General features: G+C 42.4%; 1 protein-coding gene across 10 annotated transcripts in view; it reads left to right on the top strand.

The window, feature by feature from the left end:
* Window positions 1-483: 483 nt before the first annotated feature.
* The window catches only part of LOC103128636 (EBF family member 4), a 65,962-nt gene continuing 42,366 nt past the window's right edge, over window positions 484-24,079 (top strand). For 8 of the 10 annotated variants that reach the window (XR_009548151.1, XR_009548152.1, XM_060184816.1 and 5 more), the window contains exons 1-5: window positions 508-663; window positions 859-922; window positions 1,081-1,136; window positions 2,846-2,919; window positions 4,058-4,126. Coding sequence is in view for 8 of the 10 variants with exons in the window: in XM_060184816.1 (XP_060040799.1) it covers window positions 592-663; window positions 859-922; window positions 1,081-1,136; window positions 2,846-2,919; window positions 4,058-4,126 (335 nt within the window). In the remaining 2 variants the exon portion in view is untranslated. Of the gene's footprint in view, window positions 664-858; window positions 923-1,080; window positions 1,137-2,845; window positions 2,920-4,057; window positions 4,127-24,079 lie in introns of all 10 variants that reach the window. The other 2 variants (XM_060184818.1, XM_060184814.1) reach the window with 2 other exon arrangements.

The following is a 24,079-nucleotide window of genomic DNA, read 5'->3' as shown; positions in this document are numbered from 1 at the left end:
TGGGCAGACTGCTTGCTGGCTCCAAACTCTTGTGTTGTTCCTGAGAGTTTGGACTTCAGACAAATGACAGGACAAGCAACTGCATCATCTCCCAGGCAATGCCTGGGACTGGGGCAGAGCAGGGTGTTTGTTGTATTATCTCCAGCTGACCCCTTGATGCCCTAAAGGGCAGTCATAGGCACCTTTGATCAGTAAGAGAGTGAGTAGGTTGTGTGGACATATGGTCTTGGAGATCAACTTTTCAAAGTAGGAGTCTGTGAGGCGGCCTGGGAGGGACCCGACAGGTCTGCCTGACTGCAGGCACCGGCTACATGGCTTATTCCCCAGGGAGCAGGTCTGAGAAGTGGCCTCAGGGCTGAGAGTCCAGTCCAAAATCGACACGAACCTAGCAAGGATGAAAAGAGCCAATCCCACCTGATTTCTTGTCCACACTCCCTGGTCAGAGGACACTGGGCCTTTCCCTCAGAGGATACTTTCAGTGGCCTCCAGCTGCTTTCCTTTCACAGTGGCGTGGGACTGGCAAGAGCACATTTCGAGAAGCAGCCCCCCTCCAACCTCAGGAAATCCAATTTCTTCCACTTCGTTCTGGCCATGTATGACCGGCAGGGGCAGCCTGTGGAGGTGGAGCGCACAGCCTTCATCGACTTTGTGGAGAAGGACCGAGTGAGTGAGCAGCGCCTGGGCTCAGAGGAATAGAGCACAGGGTAGGGCTGGGTGGGGAGAGCTTCAGAGACCCCACTCCCACTGTGACAGATGAGTCCTCTGGATGGCAGGGTTCCTCCAAGCATGCAGGGAGGGAGGGAGGGAGGCTGGAGTCCTTGGGAGCACCAAGCCTCCTGCATCACCCTGTCTCTGCAGGAGCCTGGGGCTGAGAAGACAAACAACGGGATTCACTACCGCCTCCGGCTGGTGTATAACAACGGTGAGTGACACCCACTGCCCACTGGGGATCTCCAACCCCACCACATACAGTGGCCCTGGCTCCAGGAGAGGAGGGTGTGAAGCTCGTCCAGTCAACAGGTGCAGGTGCTCCGCCCTCCCCTGACCCATGGCAGACATTGTCCACCTTCCCCCACATAGGCCTTCGGACAGAGCAGGACCTCTACGTGCGCCTCATAGACTCCATGTCCAAGCAGGTGAGCCAGCATGGAGAACCCCACCCCTACGCTTCTGCCCCTGTGGCATCCCCACCCGCCATCTCCATGCCTACCCAGGTGACTGACAGTATGGGCATGTACAGTTTTTGCCTCCTAGACCAGGAGAGAAAGGGGCAGTTTGTGCAGAGACTCCAGCTGTGTGACCTGCTGGAGATCCAGGTGTAAATGGTTTACTAGGGGATGGAAAGGAGGCTCTCAGGAGAATGGGATGGAAGGAACAGGATGGGGGATGCTCAGCCAAGATGAGGTCTCAGCTGATGCCTCGCCTCAGCCTGGTCCTCGGAGCCCTGGAGAAGGAATGCCATCCGATGTACCCCACATTTCCATCCCAGGCCTGGAGGCCAGGGGGCCCAGATTCTGCTGCCTCTGTCTGCCAGTCCCTGACTGGACACCACTCCTACGGGGAGAGTGAGAACTCCCACACATTTTTAGGCAAAGCAGCTGTGGTTGGGTGCTGAGCTCTAGGTGTTGGGTGCTGTGGTTTAGTGGAGGGGCCTGAAGCATCCACTGCACAGGAAGGATCTTTGAAGTCCAGTGTTAGGAGCTCCAGAGCAACTGACATGTGAATGAGCCCTCACAGATTCTGTGAAGACTTCACTCCAAGTCCAGGACTTTTCACAGATGTGGTGCATGATAGTAAGGAGGGCCTGTGTCAAATGGTATGATCTGTAGACCCAGACCACATGGCAGAGACTCCCGCCTCTACACATGGGCAGGGCTTTTGGCAGCCTCTTCCCAGTACTAGGGTCAGAGAAGGAAGAGTTTCTTTGTACAAAGAAACTCTTTTGGGGTTGGTTGCTGTTTTCTTTTTTAAAAAATATTTATTTATTTATTCCCTTTTGTTGCCCTTGTTTTATTGTTGTTGTTATTGATGTCATCGTTGTTGGATAGGACAGAGAGAAATGGAGAGAGATGGGGAAGACAGAGAGGGGGAGAGATAGACACCTGCAGACCTGCTTCACCACCTGTGAAGCGACTCCCCTGCAGGTGGGGAGCTGGGGGCTCGAACTGGGATCCTTATGCTGGTCCTTGCGCCACATGCGCTTAACCCGCTGCACTGCTGCCAGACTCCCGGTTGCTGTTTTCATGGAGGCAGACCAGGCAGTGGGATTGTTGGAGTACAGGTATGGAAGGGGTTCAAGGAAAGCCAGAGAGAGAGAGACAGAGAGAGAATATGATACAAGAGGAGGGAGGCAGACAGGCTGTGTATGTGTGGTGTGTGTGTGTGGGGGGGTCCTATAATGTTGAAGCCCTGCCCCCTTCCTCAGGGCCCTGACTGGGCAGGTGTGAGGGCAGGAGGAAGAGGCAGACTAGCTGGCAGAGAAGTATAGTGCTTGTGACAATGCTTGTGAGCAGGAGGCAGAGGGCCACCAGGAGTGTGAGGATAGCAGGGACTGGAGCAGCCCGACCTTGTGGTTCTAGGCAGTCCAGGGAGCTCCCGGGCCCTAAGCAGAGCTGCCTGTGGCAGAGTCTACAGACTTCTTGTCACTCTTCCTCCCCCTGGCACTCCTTTTTGGGGACCCAGGCTCCTAGTCATTCGGGGCACCTGCTCTACATCCTGGGTACCCCAGAGTGGGCTGGATGGACTGATCTTCCCTGGGGTGGAGCATTCCTTCAGCCTGGGCTCGCAGATGCCCATCTCTTCCCTGATACCAGGACTTGAGAGGAGCCTCCTTCCCCTCCCCCAGGCCATCATCTATGAGGGGCAGGACAAGAACCCCGAAATGTGCCGAGTGCTGCTCACCCACGAGATCATGTGCAGGTGAGAGGGGCTGGGTCACTCCCACTTGACTGCATGACCCATATGTTGCCAAGAACTGCTATACTCCCTGCCCCTCAGGCTGCCGCTACCGCCCTCCCTGTTGCTCCCAGGGGAAGCCTAGTGGTGGGAGGCAGGAGGGAGGAGGGGGCCCCTGGGCACAGCGCTGGCAAAGGAGAGGGTCCTTGAGGCCCCATTAGCTTGGCCTGTTTATGTGGCTTCTCCAAGTGTTTTTGTAAGAGAGGCCTCCTGCCGCTACTGGGAAGCTCAACTAATAAAGCTCAAGGGAGGGCTGGCTGGGGGTGGGGGCAGGGCCTGGCCTCCAAGATGAGTTCAGAAGCTGGAGGGAGGAAACTTTGCTACCTCACATGAACCTCAGTAACTGCCCTTGGTGAGAAGAGTGGGCACACACAGCTCTGCCCCCCCCCCCATCAGCCCTAAGGTAGCCATTCTGGGCAAGGTTTCCCAGGAGCTGCCAGCCACATAGTACTTTGTGCATAGTAAAGCAAGTCATGCTAAAAATTCTGATCAAGACTAGACCTTTGGGGTGGTGGGCACATAGCATAATGGTTGTGTAAAATGACTCTCATGCCTGGTTCAATCCCCTGCACCACTATTAGCCAGAGCTGAGCAGGAGGCTACCAGGGCACTGGCCATAGGGTCATTCACTTTGTGATCACTCATGAGTTGTATGCTTACTATGTGAACTCCGTTACACATATGCCAAGGAGAGAGAGAGAGAGAGAGAGAGAGAGAGAGAGAGAGGCTGCAGTGGCCAAAAAGAACCCTGTCTTTTCCTGAACCTTTCTGGAACAAACTGCTTTTGGAACATGAGCACCCTGGCCAGCCTTATCCCAGAGCTAGCTTCTGTAACTCCCTGTAGCTCTTTGTGTCAGTCCCTGTGTAGGGCCCTCACTACCTTTCTCACCTAGCCCCCTACTCCTACCCCAGAGTGAAACCCTCTCCCCCGGGGATCCCTCACCCAGAGACAAGACATCAGCACCCTCACCCTGGAATGACACCACACACACACACACACACACACACACACACACACACACACACACACACACACACACACACACTATAATCTTCCTGTCCTTCTCTCCCTCTTTTCCCTCCCTCCTCATCTTTCTTTCAGCCGATGCTGTGACCGGAAGAGCTGTGGCAACCGGAATGAGACACCCTCAGACCCAGTCATTATTGACAGGTACTGGCTGGGAGGTGAGGGCCTGGGCACTGCAAGGCCAGGGTGGTCTGGATTGTGCCACAGAGCACAGTAGAACGTCCCCTACTCCCCTGCCAATGGCTCTGAACAGAGAGAAACTACCAGGTACCAAGGAATCACCAGCCAGATCCATGTGAAGCCTCAGTTGGCAGTGGTTTGGGGGCTCTGCTCCCTGGCTGAAGGGCCCTGGGAAGGCAAGGGAGGGAGGAGGAGGATAGCACCCAGGAGAGGCTGCAGGGGGGAGGAGCTGACATGGGCCTGGCAGGGAAAGCAGAGGCTAGTCCCCTGCTCTCTCTTGTGCTGTAGACTGGAACATTCTGAATGTTTCTTTCTTCCTTTCTTTCTTTTGTAACCCGGGCAAATGCTGGGCAGGTTTCAGTCATAGGATTGTCCAGGGGATGTCTAGGAAATGCGTTTTTCCATCCTGATTTTGAAATCATTTTCTTTCTTTTTGACTAGGAAATGCATATTTAAGGTATAAAATTCTAATGGTATGAAAGAGTAAATGAAAAGTAGGTCTGCTGTACTTTTAGCCTACTTTATAGCCTACTTTTGCACCTTATGATCTATCTTAGAGGTCATTTCTTATTGCAGCATAAACCTTACACTCTCCTCCTCCTCCTTCCCATCCCTTCCTTTCCCTTCCCTTTCCTTTCTTCTTTTTCTTGACCAGAGCACTACTTGGCTCTGGCTGTTGGTGGTGCTGGAGATCAAATCTCTTGCATGCAAATCCTATGTGCTACTGCTATGCTAGCTCTCTGACCCCAACCCTTCTTTATTCTTCTTTTAGTACATAAAATATTTACAAGAGCAAAACTTCAAGATATTTAGAAGGACTGATTGAGAAACACCCCACCTCTGCCTCCCACCCGTCCACTGCCTCTGAATATATAGTCACTATTCCCATTGTCTTAGGGAACTTTCTAGGCATAAACAAGCGAGTATAGAAATCTAGTCCTTTGCAGCTCTTCTTCTCCTTCTCCCTCTCTCTCTCACCCCCTCTTTCCTCTCTGTTTTATAAAAGTGGTGGCATAGTAAACTTTTTAATTCTTTTTAAACTTTTATTTATTATTGGGTAGAGACAGAGAAATTAATAGAGAGGGAGAGAGACAGAAAGACAGCTGCAGCTCAACTTAACCACTCGCAAAGCTTTCCCCCTGCAAGTGGGGACAAGGGCGTGAACCTGGGTCCTTGTGCACTGTAGTGTATGCTCTTAACCAGGTGTGCCACTGCCTGGCCCCCATAATAAACATTTCATCATTCTTTTTCTCTAAAAATTTTATCTTATTCCAGGAAGTTGTATAAAGATATAAGAAATCTCCTTACTTTTTTTTTTTCCTTTGTAAAATATTGAGTAACTCATCTGGGCATTGTTTAAGTAGACTGCTATTGCTGTACATTGTGACTGTTTGCATTCTTTGTGGGAAGATAACATATGCTGCAGCAAATTGCTTTGTCTATATGTCATTTTGCATATATGCGAATTTATACGAAGTCCATTACTAGAAGCAAGAGTTACTGGGTCAAAGGTCACATGCATTTGTAGGTTGGATGGTCACTGCAAATCACAGCAGAGATGATATCATTTGACTTCCCTACCAGCCACTTTGAGAACGCCTGTTGCCCATACTCTGTTCAATTAGGAATGTTTCTTAATCATTAAAAGAATAAATTTTGGGGGGTCAGGCGGTAGCAAAGCTGGTTAAGTGCACCTGATGCAAAGTGCAAGGATCAGTGTAAGGATCCCAGTTCCAGCCCCCAGCTCACCACCTGCAGGGGAGTCGCTTCACAGGTGGTGAAGCAGGTCTGCAGGTATCTATCTTTCTCTCCCCCTCTGTCTTCCCCTCCACTCTCCATTTCTTTCTGTCTTATCCAACAATAATGACATTAGTAACAACAATAACAACAATAATAACTACAACAAAAAAAACAACAAGGGCAACAAAAGGGAAAATAATAAAAAATAAATAAATAAATAAGAATAATTTTTAATCTCTACTGCCTTCAACATGCTGTGGATTAAGCAGTGGCCACAGTAGACAAAAAGGTGTGTGTTCATAGTCTGGCAAGGAAGAGAGATATAAACTAAATGAATAAAATGTGTAGCACGTTAGATGGTGATGAATGACTAAAGAGAAAAAGAACCTCATCACGGAAGATTAGAAAGTATCCAGGAAGCACTATTGAAATTTTAGAGTATATAAGGCAGATTTTGCTGAAAAGGTGACATTTGACTCATGACTGGAAGGAACTAAGAGCAAGTCTGTGTGAATCTGGGGAAAAAAATGTTCTCGCTCTCTTTTTTTTAATTTTTAATTTTTTAAAATTTCTTTATTGGGGAATTAATGTTTTACATTAAACAGTAAATACAATAGTTTGTACATGCATAACATTCCCCAGTTTCCCATATAACAATACAACCCCCACTAGGTCCTCTGTCATCCTTCTTGGACCTGTATTCTCCCCACCCACCCACTCCAACCCCAGAGTCTTTTACTTTGGTGCGATACGCCAATTCTAGTTCAGGTTCTACTTGTGTTTTTTTTTTTTTTTTTTTCTGATCTTGTTTTTCAACTTCTGCCTGAGAGTAAGATCATCCCATATTTATCCTTCTGTTTCTGACTTGTTTCACTGAACATGAATTTTTCAAGGTTCATCCAAGATCGGCTGAAAACGGTGAAGTCACCATTTTTTATAGCTGAGTAGTATTCCATTGTGTATATAAACCACAACTTGCTCAGCCACTCATCTGTTGTTGGACACCTGGGTTGCTTCCAGGTTTTGGCTATTACAAATTGTGCTGCCAAGAACATATGTGTACACAGATCTTTTGGATGGATGTGTTGGGTTCCTTAGGATATATCCCCAGGAGGGGAATTGCAGGGTCATAGGGTAGGTCCATTTCTAGCCTTCTGAGAGTTCTCCAGACTGTTCTCCACAGAGGTTGGACCAATTGACATTCCCACCAGCAGTGCAGGAGGGTTCCTTTGACCCCACATCCTCTCCAGCATTTGCTGCTGTTACCTTTTCTGATGTGTGACATTCTCACAGGAGTGAGGTGATATCTCATTGTTGTCTTGATTTGCATTTCTCTGACAATCAGAGACTTGGAGCATTTTTTCATGTGTTTCTCAGCCTTTTGGATCTCTTCTGTGGTGAATATTCTGTCCAAGTCCTCCCCCCATTTTTGGATGGGGTTATTTGTTGTCTTGTTGTTGAATCTGGCAAGCTCTTTATATATGTTGGTTATTAAACTCTTATCTGATGTATGGCATGTAAAGATCTTCTCCCATTCTGTGAGGGGTCTCTTGGTTTGGGTAGTGGTTTCTTTTGCTGTGAAGAACCTTTTTAATTTGATGTAGTCCCATAGGTTTATACTTGCCTTAGTCTTCCTTGTAATTGGATTCGTTTAATTGAAAATGTCTTTAAAATGTATGCGGAAAAAAGTTCTTCCAATATTTTCCTCTAAGTATCTGATAGTTTGTGGTCTAACATCCAAGTCCTTGATCTACTTGGAATTTACTTTTGTATTTGGTGAAATACAGTGATTCAGTTTCATTCTTCTGCATATTTCAACCAATTGTTTCCAACACCATTTGTTGAAGAGACTCTGCTTTCCCCATGTAATAGTCTGGGCCCCTTTGTCAAAGATTAGATGTCCATAGGTGTGGGACCTCACTTCTGGGCTCTCAATTCTATTCCACTGGTCAGTGTGTCTGTTCATGTTCCAGTACCAAGCAGTTTTGATGACAGTGGCCCTATAATACAGTTTGAGATCTGGGAGTGTGATGCCTCCGGTTCTGTTCTTTTATCTCAAGATTGTTTTGGCAATTCTAGGTCTTTTCTGGTTCCAGATAAACATTTGTAGCATTTGTTCTATTCTCCTAAAAAATGTGCTTGGGATCTTGATGGGGATAGCATTAAATTTGTAGATGGCTCTGGGTAATATATTCATTTTGATGATGTTAATTCTTCCAACCCATGAACATGGAATATCTTTCCACTTCTTTGTGTCTTTTTCAGTTTCTTTGAGTAGTGACTCATAATTTTCAGTATACAAGTCTTTCACTTCTTTGGTTAGGTTTACTCCTAGATATTTTATTGTTTTTGTTGCTATTGAAAAAGGAACTGATTTCTGGATTTCAATTTCTTCTAACTTAGTGTTTGCATAGAGGAATGCCACTGACTTTTGAATGTTAATTTTATAGCCTGACACCTTACTGTATTGCCTGATGATTTCCAAAAGCTTCTTGCTGGATTCCTTAGGTTTTTCCATGTATACTATTATGTCATCTGCAAATAAGGAGAGTTTGACTTCTTCTCTTCCAATCTGGATGCCTTTAATTCCTTGCTCCTGCATGATTGCTATGGCAACAACTTCCAACACTATGTTGAATAGTAATGGTGATAGTGGGCAGCCCTGTCTAGTACCTGATTTGAGGGGAAATGCTTCCAGTTTTTCACTATTGAGTATGATGTTGGCTATAGGTTTGCTATATATAGACTCCACTATCTTCAGGAATTTTCCATCTGTTCCTATTTTTTGTAGTGTTTTGATCATAAAGGGATGTTGTATTTTGTCAAAGGCTTTCTCTGCATCTATTGATATGACCATGTGGTTTTTGGTCTTGCTTTTGTTGATGTGGTGGATCACATTGATTGATTTACGTATATTAAAACAACCTTGCATGCCTGGGATAAACCCCACTTGGTCATGATGAACAATATTTTTTATATACTGCTGTATCCAGTTGGCTAGAATTTTGTTCAGTATTTTCGCATCTATGTTCATCAGAAATACTGGTCTGTAGTTTTCTTTTTTGCTTGTGTCCCTGTCTGCTTTTGGTATCAGGGTGATGTTGGCTTCATAGAAGCTGGCAGGGAGTATTCCAGTGTCTTCAATCTTCTGGAAGACTTTTAAAAGTAGAGGTATTAGTTCTTCTTTGAAAGTTTTGTAGAATTCATTTGTAAAACCATCTGGTCCAGGACTTTTATTTTTGGGAAGATTTTTGATAACTGTTTCAATTTCATTAGCTGTGATGGGCCTGTTCATGTTATCTACTTCCTCTTTACTTAGTTTTGGAAGTTGGTAGATATCTAGGAAATCATTCATTTCTTCCAGGTTCTCTAGCTTGGTGGCATATAGTTGTTCATAGAAGCCTCGCATGATATGTTGAATTTCTGCAGTGTCTGTTGTGATTTCTCCTCTTTCATTTACTATCCAATTTATTTGGGTCTTCTCCCTTTTTTGTTTTGTGAGTCTGGCTAAAGGTTTGTCGTTTTTGTTTACTCTTTCGAAGAACCATCATTTACTTTCATTGATCTTTTGTATGGTTTTCCTATTCTCAATGTTATTTATTTCTGCCCTAACTTTAGTGATTTCTGTCCTTCTGGTTGCTTTAGGATTCCTTTGTTGTTCTTCTTCTAGGTCTTTAAGATGTGCAATCAGGCTGTTTATTTGTGCCTTTTCTTGTTTCCTAATGTGTGCTTGTATAGCTATGAACTTCCCTCTTAGGACTGCTTTAGCTGTGTCCCAAATATTTTGATAGCTTGTGTCTTCATTTTCATTGAACTCTCGAAACATTTTGATTTCTTCCTTGATTTCCTCTTTGACCCAGAAGTTGTTAAGAAGTGTACTGTTGAGCTTCCACATTTTGGCACTGTTTCTAATCTTTTGTTGATTGTTAAGTGTTAGTTTAATTCCACTGTGGTCTGAGAAGATGCTTGGGATGATTTCAGTGCTCTTGAATTGGCTGATGCTGTCTTTGTGGCCTAACATATGGTCTATCCTTGAGAATGATCCATGTAGATTTGAGTAAAATGTGTATTCCAGTTTCTTGGGACGAATGACTCTGAAAATGTCCAATAGTTCTAGTTTATCTATCTCTTCATTTAGCTCCCTTATGTCTTTACTGATTTTCTTCCTGGATGATCTGTCAAGTTGAGATAGTGGGGTGTTGAAGTCCCCTACTATGATTGTGTTACTGTTAATATATTGCTGTAGCTCTTTCAGTAGAAGTTTGATGTATTTAGATGGCTTCTCATTGGGTGCATAGATATTAATAATTGTTAAGTCCTCTTGATTGACTGATCCTCTGAGCATTAAGTAGTGTCCATTCCTATCTTTTTTAATCTTATCTATTTTAAAGTCTATCATGTCAGATATGAGAATAGCTGTTCCTGCCCTTTTTTGTGGGCCATTGGCTTGTATGATATTTTTCCATCCTTTCACTTTAAGTCTGTGTTTGTCTTGTTGAGTTAGGTGAGTTTCCTGTAGACAACATATTGTTGGGTTGTGTTTTCTGATCCATCTTCCTACTCTGTGTCTTTTAATAGGTGAATTCAGGCCATTGACATTTATTGATAGCAAAGATTGAAGATATTTTAACACCATTCTTGTAGAGTTTTAGAGTGTTTTGATATATGTTCTATTTGTGGTGGTCTGGTTGTTTATAGGAGACCTTTCAGAACTTCTTTCAGGGCAGGCTTGGTGATGGTTGCTTCCTTCAACTGTTGCTTGTCTGAGAAGGTTTTGATGCTTCCATCTAGTCTGAATGACAGTCTAGCAGGATATAGTATTCTTGGCTGAAAGCCTTTCTCATTGAGCACTCGATAGATATCTTGCCATTCTCTTCTGGCCTGTAGTGTTTGTATGGAGAAGTCTGCTGCTAATCTTATGGGTTTTCCTTTGTAGGTGACTCTTTGTTTTTCTCTTGCAGCCTTCAGGATCCTTTCTTTATCCTTATTCCTTTCCATTCTAAGTATGACATGTCTTGGTGTCTTTAGGTCTGGGTTAATTCTGTTTGGGACCCTCTGGGCTTCTTGAATCTTTATGTCTTTGGTGTTGTCTAGACTAGAGAAATTTTCAGCTATTATGGCCTGGAGAATGCTTTCTTTTTTTTTTTTAATTATTTATTTATTTATTTATTTATTTTTATTTAAGAAAGGATTAATTAACAAAACCATAGGGTAGGAGGGGTACAACTCCACACAATTCCCACTGCCCAATCTCCATATCCCACCCCCTCCCCCGATAGCTTTCCCATTCTCTATCCCTCTGGGAGCATGGACCCAGGGTCATTGAGGGTTGCAGAAGGTAGAAGGTCTGGCTTCTGTAATTGCTTCCTCGCTGAACATGGGTGTTGACTGGTCAGTCCACACTCCCAGTCTGCCTCTCTCTTTCCCTAGTAGGATGGGTCTCTGGGGAAGCTGAGCTCCAGGACACATTGGTGGTGTCTTCAATCCAGGGAAGTCTGGCTGGCATCCTGATGACACCTGGAACCTGGTGACTGAAAAGAGAGTTAACATACAAAGCCAAACAAATTGTTGAGCAATCTTGGACCCAAAGCTTGGAAAAGTGGAGAGGAAGTATTAGGGAGGTACTCACTGCAAACTCTAGTATACTTCTGCTTTCTTACTTTGGTGCCATACTCCAAACTCAGTCAATTTCTGCTTTGCGTGTCTACTTCTTCTTCCTTTTTTTTTTTTTTTTTTTTTACATGCATAACATTCCCCAGATTCCCATTTAGCAATACAACCCCCACTATTTCATTCATCATTTTTCATGGACCTGTATTCTCCCCACAGAGTCTTTTACTTTGGTGTAATACTCCAATTCCATTTTAGGTTCGACTTGTGTTTTCTTTTCTAATCTTGTTTTTCAACTTCGGCCTGAGAGTGAGATCATCCCATATTCATCCTTCTGTTTCTGACTTATTTCACTCAACATGATTTTTTCAAGGTCCATCCAAGATCGGCTGAAAACGGTGAAGTCACCATTTTTTACAGCTGAGTAGTATTCCATTGTGTATATATACCACAACTTGCTCAGCCACTCATCTGTTGTTGGACACCTGGGTTGCTTCCAGGTTTTGGCTATTACAAATTGTGCTGCCAAGAACATATGTGTACACAGATCTTTTGGATGGATGTGTTGGGTTCCTTAGGATATATCCCCAGGAGGGGAATTGCAGGGTCATAGGGTAGGTCCATTTCTAGCCTTCTGAGAGTTCTCCAGACTGTTCTCCACAGAGGTTGGACCAATTGACATTCCCACCAGCAGTGCAGGAGGGTTCCTTTGACCCCACATCCTCTCCAGCATTTGCTGCTGTTACCTTTTCTGATGTGTGACATTCTCACAGGAGTGAGGTGATATCTCATTGTTGTCTTGATTTGCATTTCTCTGACAATCAGAGACTTGGAGCATTTTTTCATGTGTTTCTCGGCCTTTTGGATCTCTTCTGTGCTGAATATTCTGTCCAATTCCTCCCCCCATTTTTGGATGGGGTTATTTGTTGTCTTGTTGTTGAGTCTGGTAAGCTCTTTATATATGTTGGTTATTAAACTCTTATCTGATGTATGGCATGTAAAGATCTTCTCCCATTCTGTGAGGGGTCTCTTGATTTGGGTAGTGGTTTCTTTTGCTGTGAAGAAGCTTTTTAATTTGATGTAATCCCATAGGTTTATACTTGCCTTAGTCTTCCTTGTAATTGGATTCGTTTCATTGAAAATGTCTTTAAAATGTATGCGGAAAAAAGTTCTTCCAATATTTTCCTCTAAGTATCTGATAGTTTGTGGTCTAACATCCAAGTCCTTGATCCACTTGGAATTTACTTTTGTATTTGGTGAAATACAGTGATTCAGCTTCATTCTTCTGCATGTTTCAACCCATTGTTTCCAACACCATTTGTTGAAGAGACTCTGCTTTCCCCATGTAATAGTCTGGGCCCCTTTGTCAAAGATTAGATGTCCATAGGTGTGGGGCCTCATTTCTGGGCTCTCAATTCTATTCCACTGGTCAGTGTGTCTGTTCATGTTCCAGTACCAAGCAGTTTTGATGACAATGGCCCTATAATATAGTTTGAGATCTGGCAGTGTGATGCCTCCGGTTCTGTTCTTTTTTCTCAAGATTGTTTTGGCAATTCTAGGTCTTTTCTGGTTCCAGATAAACATTTGTAGCATTTGTTCTATTCTCCTAAAAAATGTGCTTGGGATCTTGATGGGGATAGCATTAAATTTGTAGATGGCTCTGGGTAATATATTCATTTTGATGATGTTAATTCTTCCAACCCATGAGCATGGAATATCTTTCCACTTCTTTGTGTCTTTTTCAATTTCTTTGAGTAGTGACTCATAATTTTCAGTATACAAGTCTTTCACTTCTTTGGTTAGGTTTATTCCTAGATATTTTATTGTTTTTGTTGCTATAGAAAAAGGAACTGATTTCTGGATTTCAATTTCTTCTAACTTAGTGTTTGCATAGAGGAATGCCACTGACTTTTGAATGTTAATTTTATAGCCTGACACATTACTGTATTGCCTGATGATTTCCAAAAGCTTCTTGCTAGATTCCTTAGGTTTTTCCATGTATACTATCATGTCATCTGCAAATAAGGAGAGTTTGACTTCTTCTCTTCCAATCTGTATTCCTTTAATTCCTTGCTCCTGCCTGATTGCTATGGCAAGAACTTCCAACACTATGTTGAATAGTAATGGTGATAGTGGGCAGCCCTGTCTAGTACCTGATCTGAGTGGAAATGCTTCCAGTTTTTCACCATTGAGTATGATGTTGGCTGTAGGTTTGCTATATATAGACTCCACTATCTTCAGGAATTTTCCATCTATTCCCATTTTTTGTAGTGTTTTGATCATAAAGGGATGTTGTATTTTGTCAAAGGCTTTCTCTGCATCTATTGATATGACCATGTGGTTTTTGGTCTTGCTTTTGTTGATGTGGTGGATCACATTGATTGATTTACGTATATTAAACCAACCTTGCATGTCTGGGATAAACCCCAGTTGGTCATGATGAACAATCTTTTTGATATACTGCTGTATCCGGTTGGCTAGAATTTTGTTCAATATTTTCGCATCTATGTTCATTAGAGATATTGGTCTGTAGTTTTCTTTTTTGGTTGTGTCCCTGTCTGCTTTTGGTATCAGGGTGATGTTGGCTTCATAGAAGCTAGCAGGAAGTATTCCAGTGTCTTCAATCTTCTGGAAGACTTTTAAAAGTAGAGGTATTAGTTCTTCTTTGAAAGTTTTGTAGAATTCATTTGTAAAACCATCTGGTCCAGGACTTTTATTTTTGGGAAGATTTTGGATAACTGTTTCAATTTCATTAGCTGTGATGGGCCTGTTCATGTTATCCACTTCCTCTTTACTTAGTTTTGGAAGTTGGTAGGTATCTAGGAAATCATTCATTTCTTCCAGGTTCTCTAGCTTGGTGGCATATAGTTGTTCATAGAAGCCTCGCATGATATCTTGAATTTCTGCAGTGTCTGTTGTGATTTCTCCTCTTTCATTTACTATCCAATTTATTTGGGTCTTCTCCTTTTTTTGTTTTGTGAGTCTGGCTAAAGGTTTGTCGATTTTGTTTACTCTTTCGAAGAACCAACATTTACTTTCATTGATCTTTTGTATGGTTTTCCTATTCTCAATGTTATTTATTTCTGCCTTAACTTTAGTAATTTCTGTCCTTCTGGTTGCTTTAGGATTCCTTTGTTGTTCTTCTTCTAGGTCTTTAAGATGTGCAATCAGGCTGTTTATTTGTGCCTTTTCTTGTTTCCTAATGTGTGCTTGTATAGCTATGAACTTCCCTCTTAGGACTGCTTTAGCTGTGTCCCAAATATTTTGATAGCTTGTGTCTTCATTTTCATTGAACTCTCGAAACATTTTGATTTCTTCCTTGATTTCCTCTTTGACCCAGAAGTTGTTAAGAAGTGTACTGTTGAGCTTCCACATTTTGGCACTGTTTCTAATCTTTTGTTGATTGTTAAGTGTTAGTTTAATTCCACTGTGGTCTGAGAAGATGCTTGGGATGATTTCAGTGCTCTTGAATTGGCTGATGCTGTCTTTGTGGCCTAACATATGGTCTATCCTTGAGAATGATCCATGTGGATTTGAGTAAAATGTGTATTCCAGTTTCTTGGGATGAATGACTCTGAAAATGTCCAATAGTTCTAGTTTATCTATCTCTTCATTTAGCTCCCTTATGTCTTTATTGATTTTCTGCCTGGATGATCTGTCAAGTTGAGATAGTGGGGTGTTGAAGTCCCCTACTATGATTGTGTTACTGTTAATATATTGCTGTAGCTCTTTCAGTAGAAGTTTGATGTATTTAGATGGCTTCTCATTGGGTGCATAGATATTAATAATTGTTAAGTCCTCTTGATTGACTGATCCTCTGAGCATTAAGTAGTGTCCATTCCTATCTTTTTTAATCTTATCTATTTTAAAGTCTATCATGTCAGATATGAGAATAGCTGTTCCTGCCCTTTTTTGTGGGCCATTGGCTTGAATGATAGTTTTCCATCCTTTCACTTTAAGTCTGTGTTTGTCTTGTTGAGTTAGGTGAGTTTCCTGTAGACAACATATTGTTGGGTTGTGTTTTCTGATCCATCTTCCTACTCTCTGTCTTTTAATAGGTGAATTCAGTCCATTGACATTTATTGATATCAAAGATTGAAGATATTTTAACACCATTCTTGTAGAGTTTTAGAGTGTTTTGATATATGTTCTATTTGTGGTGGTCTGGTTGTTTATAGGAGACCTTTCAGAACTTCTTTCAAGGCAGGCTTGGTGATGGTTGCTTCCTTCAACTGTTGCTTGTCTGAGAAGGTTTTGATGCTTCCATCTAGTCTGAATGACAATCTAGCAGGATATAGTATTCTTGGCTGAAAGCCTTTCTCATTGAGCACTCGATAGATATCTTGCCATTCTCTTCTGGCCTGTAGTGTTTGTATGGAGAAGTCTGCTGCTAATCTTATGGGTTTTCCTTTGTAGGTGACTCTTTGTTTTTCTCTTGCAGCCTTCAGGATCCTTTCTTTATCCTTATTCCTTTCCATTCTAAGTATGACATGTCTTGGTGTCTTTACGTCTGGGTTAATTCTGTTTGGGACCCTCTGGGCTTCTTGAATCTTTATGTCTTTGGTGTTGTCTAGACTAGAGAAATTTTCAGCTATTATGGCCTGGAGAATGCTTTCTTCCTCTCCTTCTCTTTCTTCCTCTGGTAAACCAATAATGCGTATATTGTTTCTTTTGAAGTCATCCCATAGGACTCTGTTGTTGTTTTCAGCATCTCTTAATCTCTTTTTGAGATCTCTTACTTCTTTTTTAGTTGTCTCTAATTCATCCTCAATCTTGCTAATTCTGTCTTCAGCCTCATAGATTCTATTCTCTCTGCCCTCTACTGCTTTCTGGAGTTCATCTATTTTGTTGCCCTGCTCTGATACTGTTTTAGCTTATTCAGCTAGTTGCCTTCTTAGCTCAGCGATTTCAGCTTTCAGCTCTCTAATAACCATGAGATTATTAGTATTTTCTTCCATATTCTCATTTGTTGTTCCTGCATTTCTGATTACAATTTTTTCAAATTATTTACTCACTCCTGTTATTATTTCCTTAGCTAATGTTTGGATGTTGAACTCGTTGTTTTGTGCTTCACCCTCTGGAGGACTTTTAGCTGGACTCTTGTCCTGGTTTGAGTCTCCAATATTTTTTCTTGTTGTTTTAACCATTTTATATATTATGTTATGAGTTCCCTTTATCAGTACTTTTCAAATTATTGATCACTATTACCTGGATTGACTTGTGTCTAAGTAATTTAATTAGAGGGTTTACCGTGGTGGAAGTTAACAGTTTTTTCAATCTCTGAGTAGGAGCTCAGTGGTGTAAAAGCCTCTTTTTTTTTTTCTTTTTTCTTCCCTGTAGGCTATGGGAGCCTGAGGGCTTTTAAACTATCAATAGGCTTCTTAGCTTAATCACTGACTCCTGACCAAGAGATAAAGCAGGGTGTGGCAGAGATAATCCAGTGGTTATGCAAAGAGACTTTCACAGCCCCTCAGCTATGCCACCGAGGTATAGGTCTTCTCCTGAGTTTCCCTGCTAGATCTCTGTCCCCTGGTGTCCCTCCCTGTTGCTGCTCCAGATTCTGAGGGTAGTAGCAATGGAGACTCAGAGTTGCACTTGGTGAGTCTCTGGGGAGTCCTTTCCTCCCTTCAGCTGTCCCCTTGTTGTGGAGCAGACTGGAGGAGGTGTCTCCACTGATAAACTGTTGAACTGTTAGCAGTCACTTAATCTCTCCTTAGACCCCTCTCTCCTCTCTGTCACCAGCCACGCGTGTTTGTACTCACGGGTGATTTACTGGGTTCCTGTGGTCATTCTAGTCCTGTCTTGTTTCGGTCCGGGTGGTCTCCTTTGGTATTCCTAGTTGATCCGGAGAGGAGAGGAGAGGAGAGGAGAGAAAGCGATCTGCTGCTCGTAGCTCCGCCTCCGGAAGTCCTTAATTATATATATTATACGACCATCTATCATCAATAGGATTTTCTCCAAGTTAAAAAAAAAAAAACCCTCTCCCCCTCCTGCCCCTTCCCCTTCCCCTCCCCTCTTAAATTTTTTATTGTTAATTTAATTTATTTATTTCCAGGGTTATTGCTGGGGCATGGTGCCTGCACTACCAATTCACTGCTCCTGGAGGCCATTTTTCCATTTTGTTGTCCTTGTTATTGTTTTTATTGCTGCTGTTGTTGTTGGATAGGACAGAGAGAAATCGAGAGAGGAGGGGAAGATAGACACCTACAGACCTGCTTCACTGCCTATGTTTTGACACCCCTACAGGTCTGCAGGTGGGGAGCCTGGGGCTCGAACTGGGATCCTTATGCTGGTCCTTGCACTTTGTACCATGTGCACTTAACCTGCTGTGCTACCACCTGGCTCACAATTTTATTTATTTATTATTGGATATATAGAGAGAAATTGAGAGGGGAGGGGGATATAGAGAGGAAGAGAGACTAAGAGACACCTGCAGCCCTACTTCACCACTCCTGAAGTTTTCCCCCTCCAGGTGGGGACCAGGGGCTTAAACACAGATCCATACACACTGAAGTGTGTGTGCTTAACCAGGTGCACCACTGCCTGGCTCCGGAGATGAATATTCTCTAGGCAGAGACTTGATGTATTCAATAAACAGCAAGAAGGCCCAGGGCACAGCGGGAGGTGATGTCAGAGAACCAATGGGTGGGGCAGGAAGACAAGACAACACAGGGCTCTGTGTATAGCATGTAGAACCATGCTTGTAGCCATGTCAAAGACTTCACCTCATTGTGAATGACACAGAAACTACTGTAGGGAAAAGCAATATGACCTGGCTGATATTTTAGCAAGGTGGCTGTGTGTTGGAGATGTTCTGTATGGAGCCCTGGGTAGAAGCAGGAAGATGAGTTAGGAAGTGGTGACAAGCTTAAGTCAGGGGTGTTTTGTAGAGGAAGTTGTCAGAAGTGGCAGGGTTCTGGGTATGTTTTAAAGGCAGAATTGATGGGATTTGTTGTAGAAAGAGAAACAGAGAGACACAGGACCAGGCGGTAGTGCAACCAGTAAAGTTCATAAGTTGCTATGTGCAGGAAACCAAGTTCAAGTCTCTAGAGCACATCTGCAGGTGGGAGGCTTCGCAAGCAGGGGAGCAGTGCTTCAGGTGTCTGTCTCTCCCTCTCTTGCTCCCTGTTTCTCTCTATCATAATTGAAAATAATAATATAAATATATAATCAAAAGTAAAAAAGAAGAAGAGAATGAGAGAAACAAGGTGATAGCAAAGATTTTGTCAAGATTTCCCACCTTACCAACTTGGAAAGAACTATTTACTGACAGGGGTTTGGGAACAGGGCAATCAGGAAATTGATCCTGAACATGTTATATTGATGATGCTTGTTGAATATCCAGCCGGGGACAGAACAGCAGCTGAAAATAAGGGAAAAGTCCAGGTTGCAAATACAGATTTTAATGAATGAAATCACCAAGGGAATAAATGTTAGTAGAAAATAGAAGGGATTCAGGAACTGAATACTGAGGTGTCTAGTATTTAGAGATCACAAAAATGTGGGACCAATAAAGGGAAATAAGAAGGGGCGGCTACTGAAGAAATTGGAGATGTGGAATGCTCTGGGGCTTGAATAAAAGCATATTCTCAAAGGGGACAACAGTCAGAAGCACCAAACCCTGCTCACAGATATGAGAAAATGACTAAGAATTGTTAGATTTATCAGTTGTGTGTGGCCAGATGATAGCTCACTGAGTAGAGTGTGTGCTTTTCCATGTGTGAGCCCCTAGATTCGAGTTCTAGCACCTCATAGGAAAACCATGGGGGAAGTTCCATGTATGATAGAGCAATGCTGTGATATTTCCTCCTCCACTTTGTCTGAAATAAAAAGTTAAAATGGGGGCGGGAGAGATAGCATAATCTTATGCAAGAGACTCTCATGCCTGAAGCTTGGAAGTCCCAGGTTCAATCCTGAGCACCACCATAAGCCAGAGCTGAGCAGTGCTCTGGTATAAATAAATAAATAAACAAAAAAAACAAATAGAAATGGAAATAGTTGAAATGAAAAGTTGACCCTGGGTGTGTGTGTGGGGGGTGGGCAGTAATACATCAGATTAAGTGCACATAGTATGAAGCACAAGGATCCTGGTTCGAGCCCCCTACTTCCCACCTACAGGGGGATCACTTCACAAGCAGTGAAGCAGTTTTTCATGTGTCTGTCTTTCAGTCCTCCTCTATCTTCCCCTCCCTTTTTAATTTCTTTCTGTCCTATCCAATAAAAATGTTTTTTTAAAAAAAAATGGATATAGGAGCAGTGGATTCATACTGCTGGCACCAAGCTCCAGGGGTAACACTGGAGGCAAAATAAATAAATAAGTAAATAAATAAATAAGAAAAAGTGACCCAGGAATGGTGGTATTATACATATGCAAGACTCCAACATAAGGGCAAAAAAGATTTAGCAACTGGAGAATATTAGTGACCTCAATAATCTATTTCAGAGTGTTGAATCAGAAATCTGATAAGAGTAGGTTTAAGAATGGGTGAGAGATTAATTAGACAGGGAATAGAAAGAAGGTCTCGTTTCAGAGTTGTTTTTTTATTTCCAGAGCACTGTTCAGCTCTGGCTTATGGTGGTGCGGGGGATTGAACCCCCACCCTCTTTTCAGAATTTTGTTCTGAATGGATCTAGGCCACAGGGTGGTGACAGGAACACAGAACAAAGTCCAGAAAAACAGCTTGTTACAGGCCAATGAGAAAAACTCATAGGAAAGGGGAAAACGGTGATGCAAGAGACAGGAGAGAGAAATGTTACAACTTCCTCTTGTCAGCAAAAGACATGGGATCACATACAGGGGTGGAGAACTGGCTTTAGCTGGCCTGCTAGACAGTTGTCATGGAAACAGCAGGGGGGTATGGATAGAGAACCAGGGCTTGGAAATAGTTGAGTGAGTAAATACAAATGTACAAAATTATAGAGTTTCTCTTTAGTTGTTTTGTTTTCTCCATGAAGTAGGAAGCAAGGCCAACAGTTGAAGAGGGAGAGAGAGATACTGAGCCTGAAATAGCTGTCAGAGTGAATTGACCATGGAAATGCCATGTGATCACCAAGCAGCACTAAAGCACCTGAAATTTATAGGCATAAATGTAAAGTGAGAACTTGGCCGCCTTCTTCTTCTAGCGTTTGCCCTTCTTCCGTAGCCAGTCAACAGGTCAGGTTGAAAGCTGTCAGGAGCTGCTTGTTGCTGGCTTTGAAAGTGACTGGGATCCATGTGGATTCAGTCAGCTAGGAAGGATCGTCAGCTTCCCCAATGAATGGGTACTCACGGGATGCACCACGAGAAGGTCGATCCAGTGCATCCCAAAGCACTTGGCCTGCCTATGCATAGCTCTGTAAGTGCAGGTGCAGCGCAGGTGAGGAGCGGCATGCAACCAGACTCAGGGGGTTGCCATTTAAGTACAATCAAACATGAGCAGGCAAGAGAGTGAAATGTGTATGCTAAGGGCATTTACAAAAAAGTAGAACAAGGAATTTAAGCTGGGTAAGGACAGGAGTGTAGGAGAATAAGGAGACGGCAGGTGAATGAAACACAGAATTGCAATACTAGAAGGATTGAGCCAGAAGTGAGAAAGTGGGAAGAGAATGACTTGCCTGTAGGCAGGATCATTTAGGGATTATATTTACTGGTGGAGGCAATGTCATTATGGAAGAGATGCTCTAGGAATGAAGAAGAGAGTCTGTTTAGAAGTGTTATCTATATTGATAATTAAATTGCCAAGAATTATGACAGGACCAATGTTTAAGAGCATTTAGAGTGGTCCAGGAGTAAAATCTTCCAGTAATGGAGACATGTGACTTCAGGATGGAGAAGTGGCTACAGAGAGCAATAGTTGTTATGATTTTTTTCATATTTCTCCACCCTGTAAGTGAGCTATGAAATTCCAGTAAATTCTATCTCTCTTACTCTGAAATTGAACACACGTTCATGTCTTAAAGGCTATTGTATTTGCCTATTCTATAAAGGATTGACTTTTCACTGACTTGGAGCATATATTTAGGAAATTAACCCTTTGTCATGTGCTGCACTTTCTTTTACTAGCTGGCTGTTATCTTCACTTTTCTTACGGTGAAAATTTCCCAACTCCTTACTCTTATTTATTTATTCATTTCTTGGATAGAGACAGAAACTATGCACCAGGTTAAATGCACATAATATGAAGTGCAAGGACCTGTGCAAGGATACCCACCTGCAGGGGGCTCTCTTCACAAGCGGTGAAGCAGGTCTGCAGGTGTTTCTCCCTCTCTATCTCCATCTCCCCTCTCAATTTCTCTCTGTCTTATCCAATTAAAAAAAATTGGGGAGTCGGGTGGTAGCGTAGCGGGTTAAGCGCACGTGGCGCAAAGCGCAAGGACCAACATAAATATCCCAGTTCGAGCCCCCAGGCTCCCCACCTGCAGGGGAGTCGCTTTACAAGCGGTGAAGCAGGTCTGCAGGTGTCTATCTTTCTCCCTCTCTGTCTTCCCCTCCTCTCTCGATTTTCTCTCTGTCCTATCCGACAACAACGACATCAACAACAACAATAATAACTATAACAATAAAACAACTAGGGCAACAAAAAGGTATAAATAAATAAATATTTTAAAAAATTGAAAAAATGGCCACCACAGGAGCAGTGGATTTGTAGTACAGGCACCGAGTCCCAGTGATAATCCTGGAGGCAAAAAAAAAAAAAGAAAAAAAGAAAGAAAGAGAGGTAGAAACTATACTGGAAAGGGGACATAGGGAGAGATATAGAGTGACAGATAGAGAAAGGGAGATACCTATAGCACTATGACACTATGACATTTGTGAAATTTCTCTCCCTGAAGGTGGGGGCCAGGGGCCCTTACACATGGTAATGTGTTTGTTCAGTCAGGTGTGCCACCACCTGACCACCTCTTTAATCATTAAGTACTCTGGAATTTTATCATACTTAGAAGGCTTTATCATGCCAAGATTTTTTAGAATGTATCCTGTGATGTCTTCTAGTGCTTGAAAGATTTCATTATTTATGTTTAAATATACTGGGACTGGGATGATAGTTCAACTTTAGAGTGTGGGACTCACAACCTGAGGTTCATGGTTTGAACGTCAGTACAAGGGTAATACTTTGACTTCTCTCTTACGGGGGCCTGTCTGTCTCTCTGTTGTAAAATAAATAAAAATAAATCTAATATATTTAAGAGAGAAGATTGGATCATGAGTCTGATCCATACAATGCTAGGGATCAAGCTCAGGACCTCATGCTTGGCAAGCCAAGACTTTATCCACTGTGCTACTGCCTGGGTTATGAAAATAAATTTTTAAAACTTTGGAAGAGGGACCGGACAATGGCATACCCAGTTGAATGCACATGTTATAATGCTAAGGCCTTGGGTTCAACCCTCCAGTTCCCATATCCTGGGGGAAATTTTCATGAGTACCAAAACAGTATCGTAAATCTATCTGTTTATCTATCTATCATCCCCCCTACCCTTTCTATTGCTCTCTGACTCTGTCAAATATATATAAATAATAATATATTTAATATATAAATAGATGTCTACAGATATGTCAAATATATATGCAAAATAAAGAAGTGTTAAAAAAAAAGAAACAGTGGGAAAAAAACATTTAAAATATATGATCCATTCGAAAATTTTAAGTTATGGGGGCCAGGCAGTGGCACATCTGGTTGAGTGCATGTTACAATGTCCAAGGACCAAGGTTCAAGCCCCCAGTCTCCACCTGCATGGGGGAAGCTGCATAAACAGTAATATAGAACTACAGTTGTCTCTCTTTCTCCCTATCTCTCCCTTCCCTCTTGAATTCTCTATCAAATAAAATAAAGTTAATTTAAAATTTTAAGCTGTGTCCTGTATGACATATAAAAGAAAATTGTATTAATGTGTACCTGTCAACCTGCCAACAAACTTAAACTTAGAAGATTAAAAATATCACTCAGGCCACCTCTTCTGTCTCATACTACAGCTTACCCCTCTCCTAGAGGTAATAAGTAAAAGAGTTTTGTGCTTATTATGAATAATCTACAATATACTGTATCGTCTCACTTTGTTTAGTTATCCTTGTGTGTCTTTGTAAAAAAAAATTGTGTGGTACTGGACTTTTATAGTTTTATTCAGCATTATATGTCAAAAACCGTTGTGTTTCTATTTTTAGCTGAAGTTTGTTGTAAAGTTTGTTGTATTTAGTTTTTACTATGATAAGCAAAGCTACTGTCAGCGTTCTTTCATATGTCCCCTAATTTCAGTAGGTACAAGAGTTTGTTTAGTGTTAAACATACGACTGGAACTGGCAGGCCATAGAGTATGCTCATGATCAACTTTATAAACCAGAGTCAAACTGTCTTCCAAGGTGATTGTGCTGAGTAACACTCCCATCTCCAGTGAGTTCCTATGGTTCCACATCCTCACTCTCACTTAATAATGTCTTGATTACTAATGAAATTGAACACCTTTTTATCTGCTCGTTGACATTTGCAGTATTTCATGTACATGCACGAGTCATTTCTTTTTCAACTAATTTTATTGGGGGTGGTAATTATTTATAAGACAACTGTCACATGATTATGGCTTATCTCCCCA

Source organism: Erinaceus europaeus, unplaced genomic scaffold (assembly GCF_950295315.1).
Source record: "Erinaceus europaeus unplaced genomic scaffold, mEriEur2.1 scaffold_632, whole genome shotgun sequence".
Classification (NCBI taxonomy): Eukaryota; Metazoa; Chordata; class Mammalia; order Eulipotyphla; family Erinaceidae; genus Erinaceus; species Erinaceus europaeus.
Note: the sequence above shows the minus strand (reverse complement) of the source record. Positions and strands in the feature narration are given on the sequence as shown.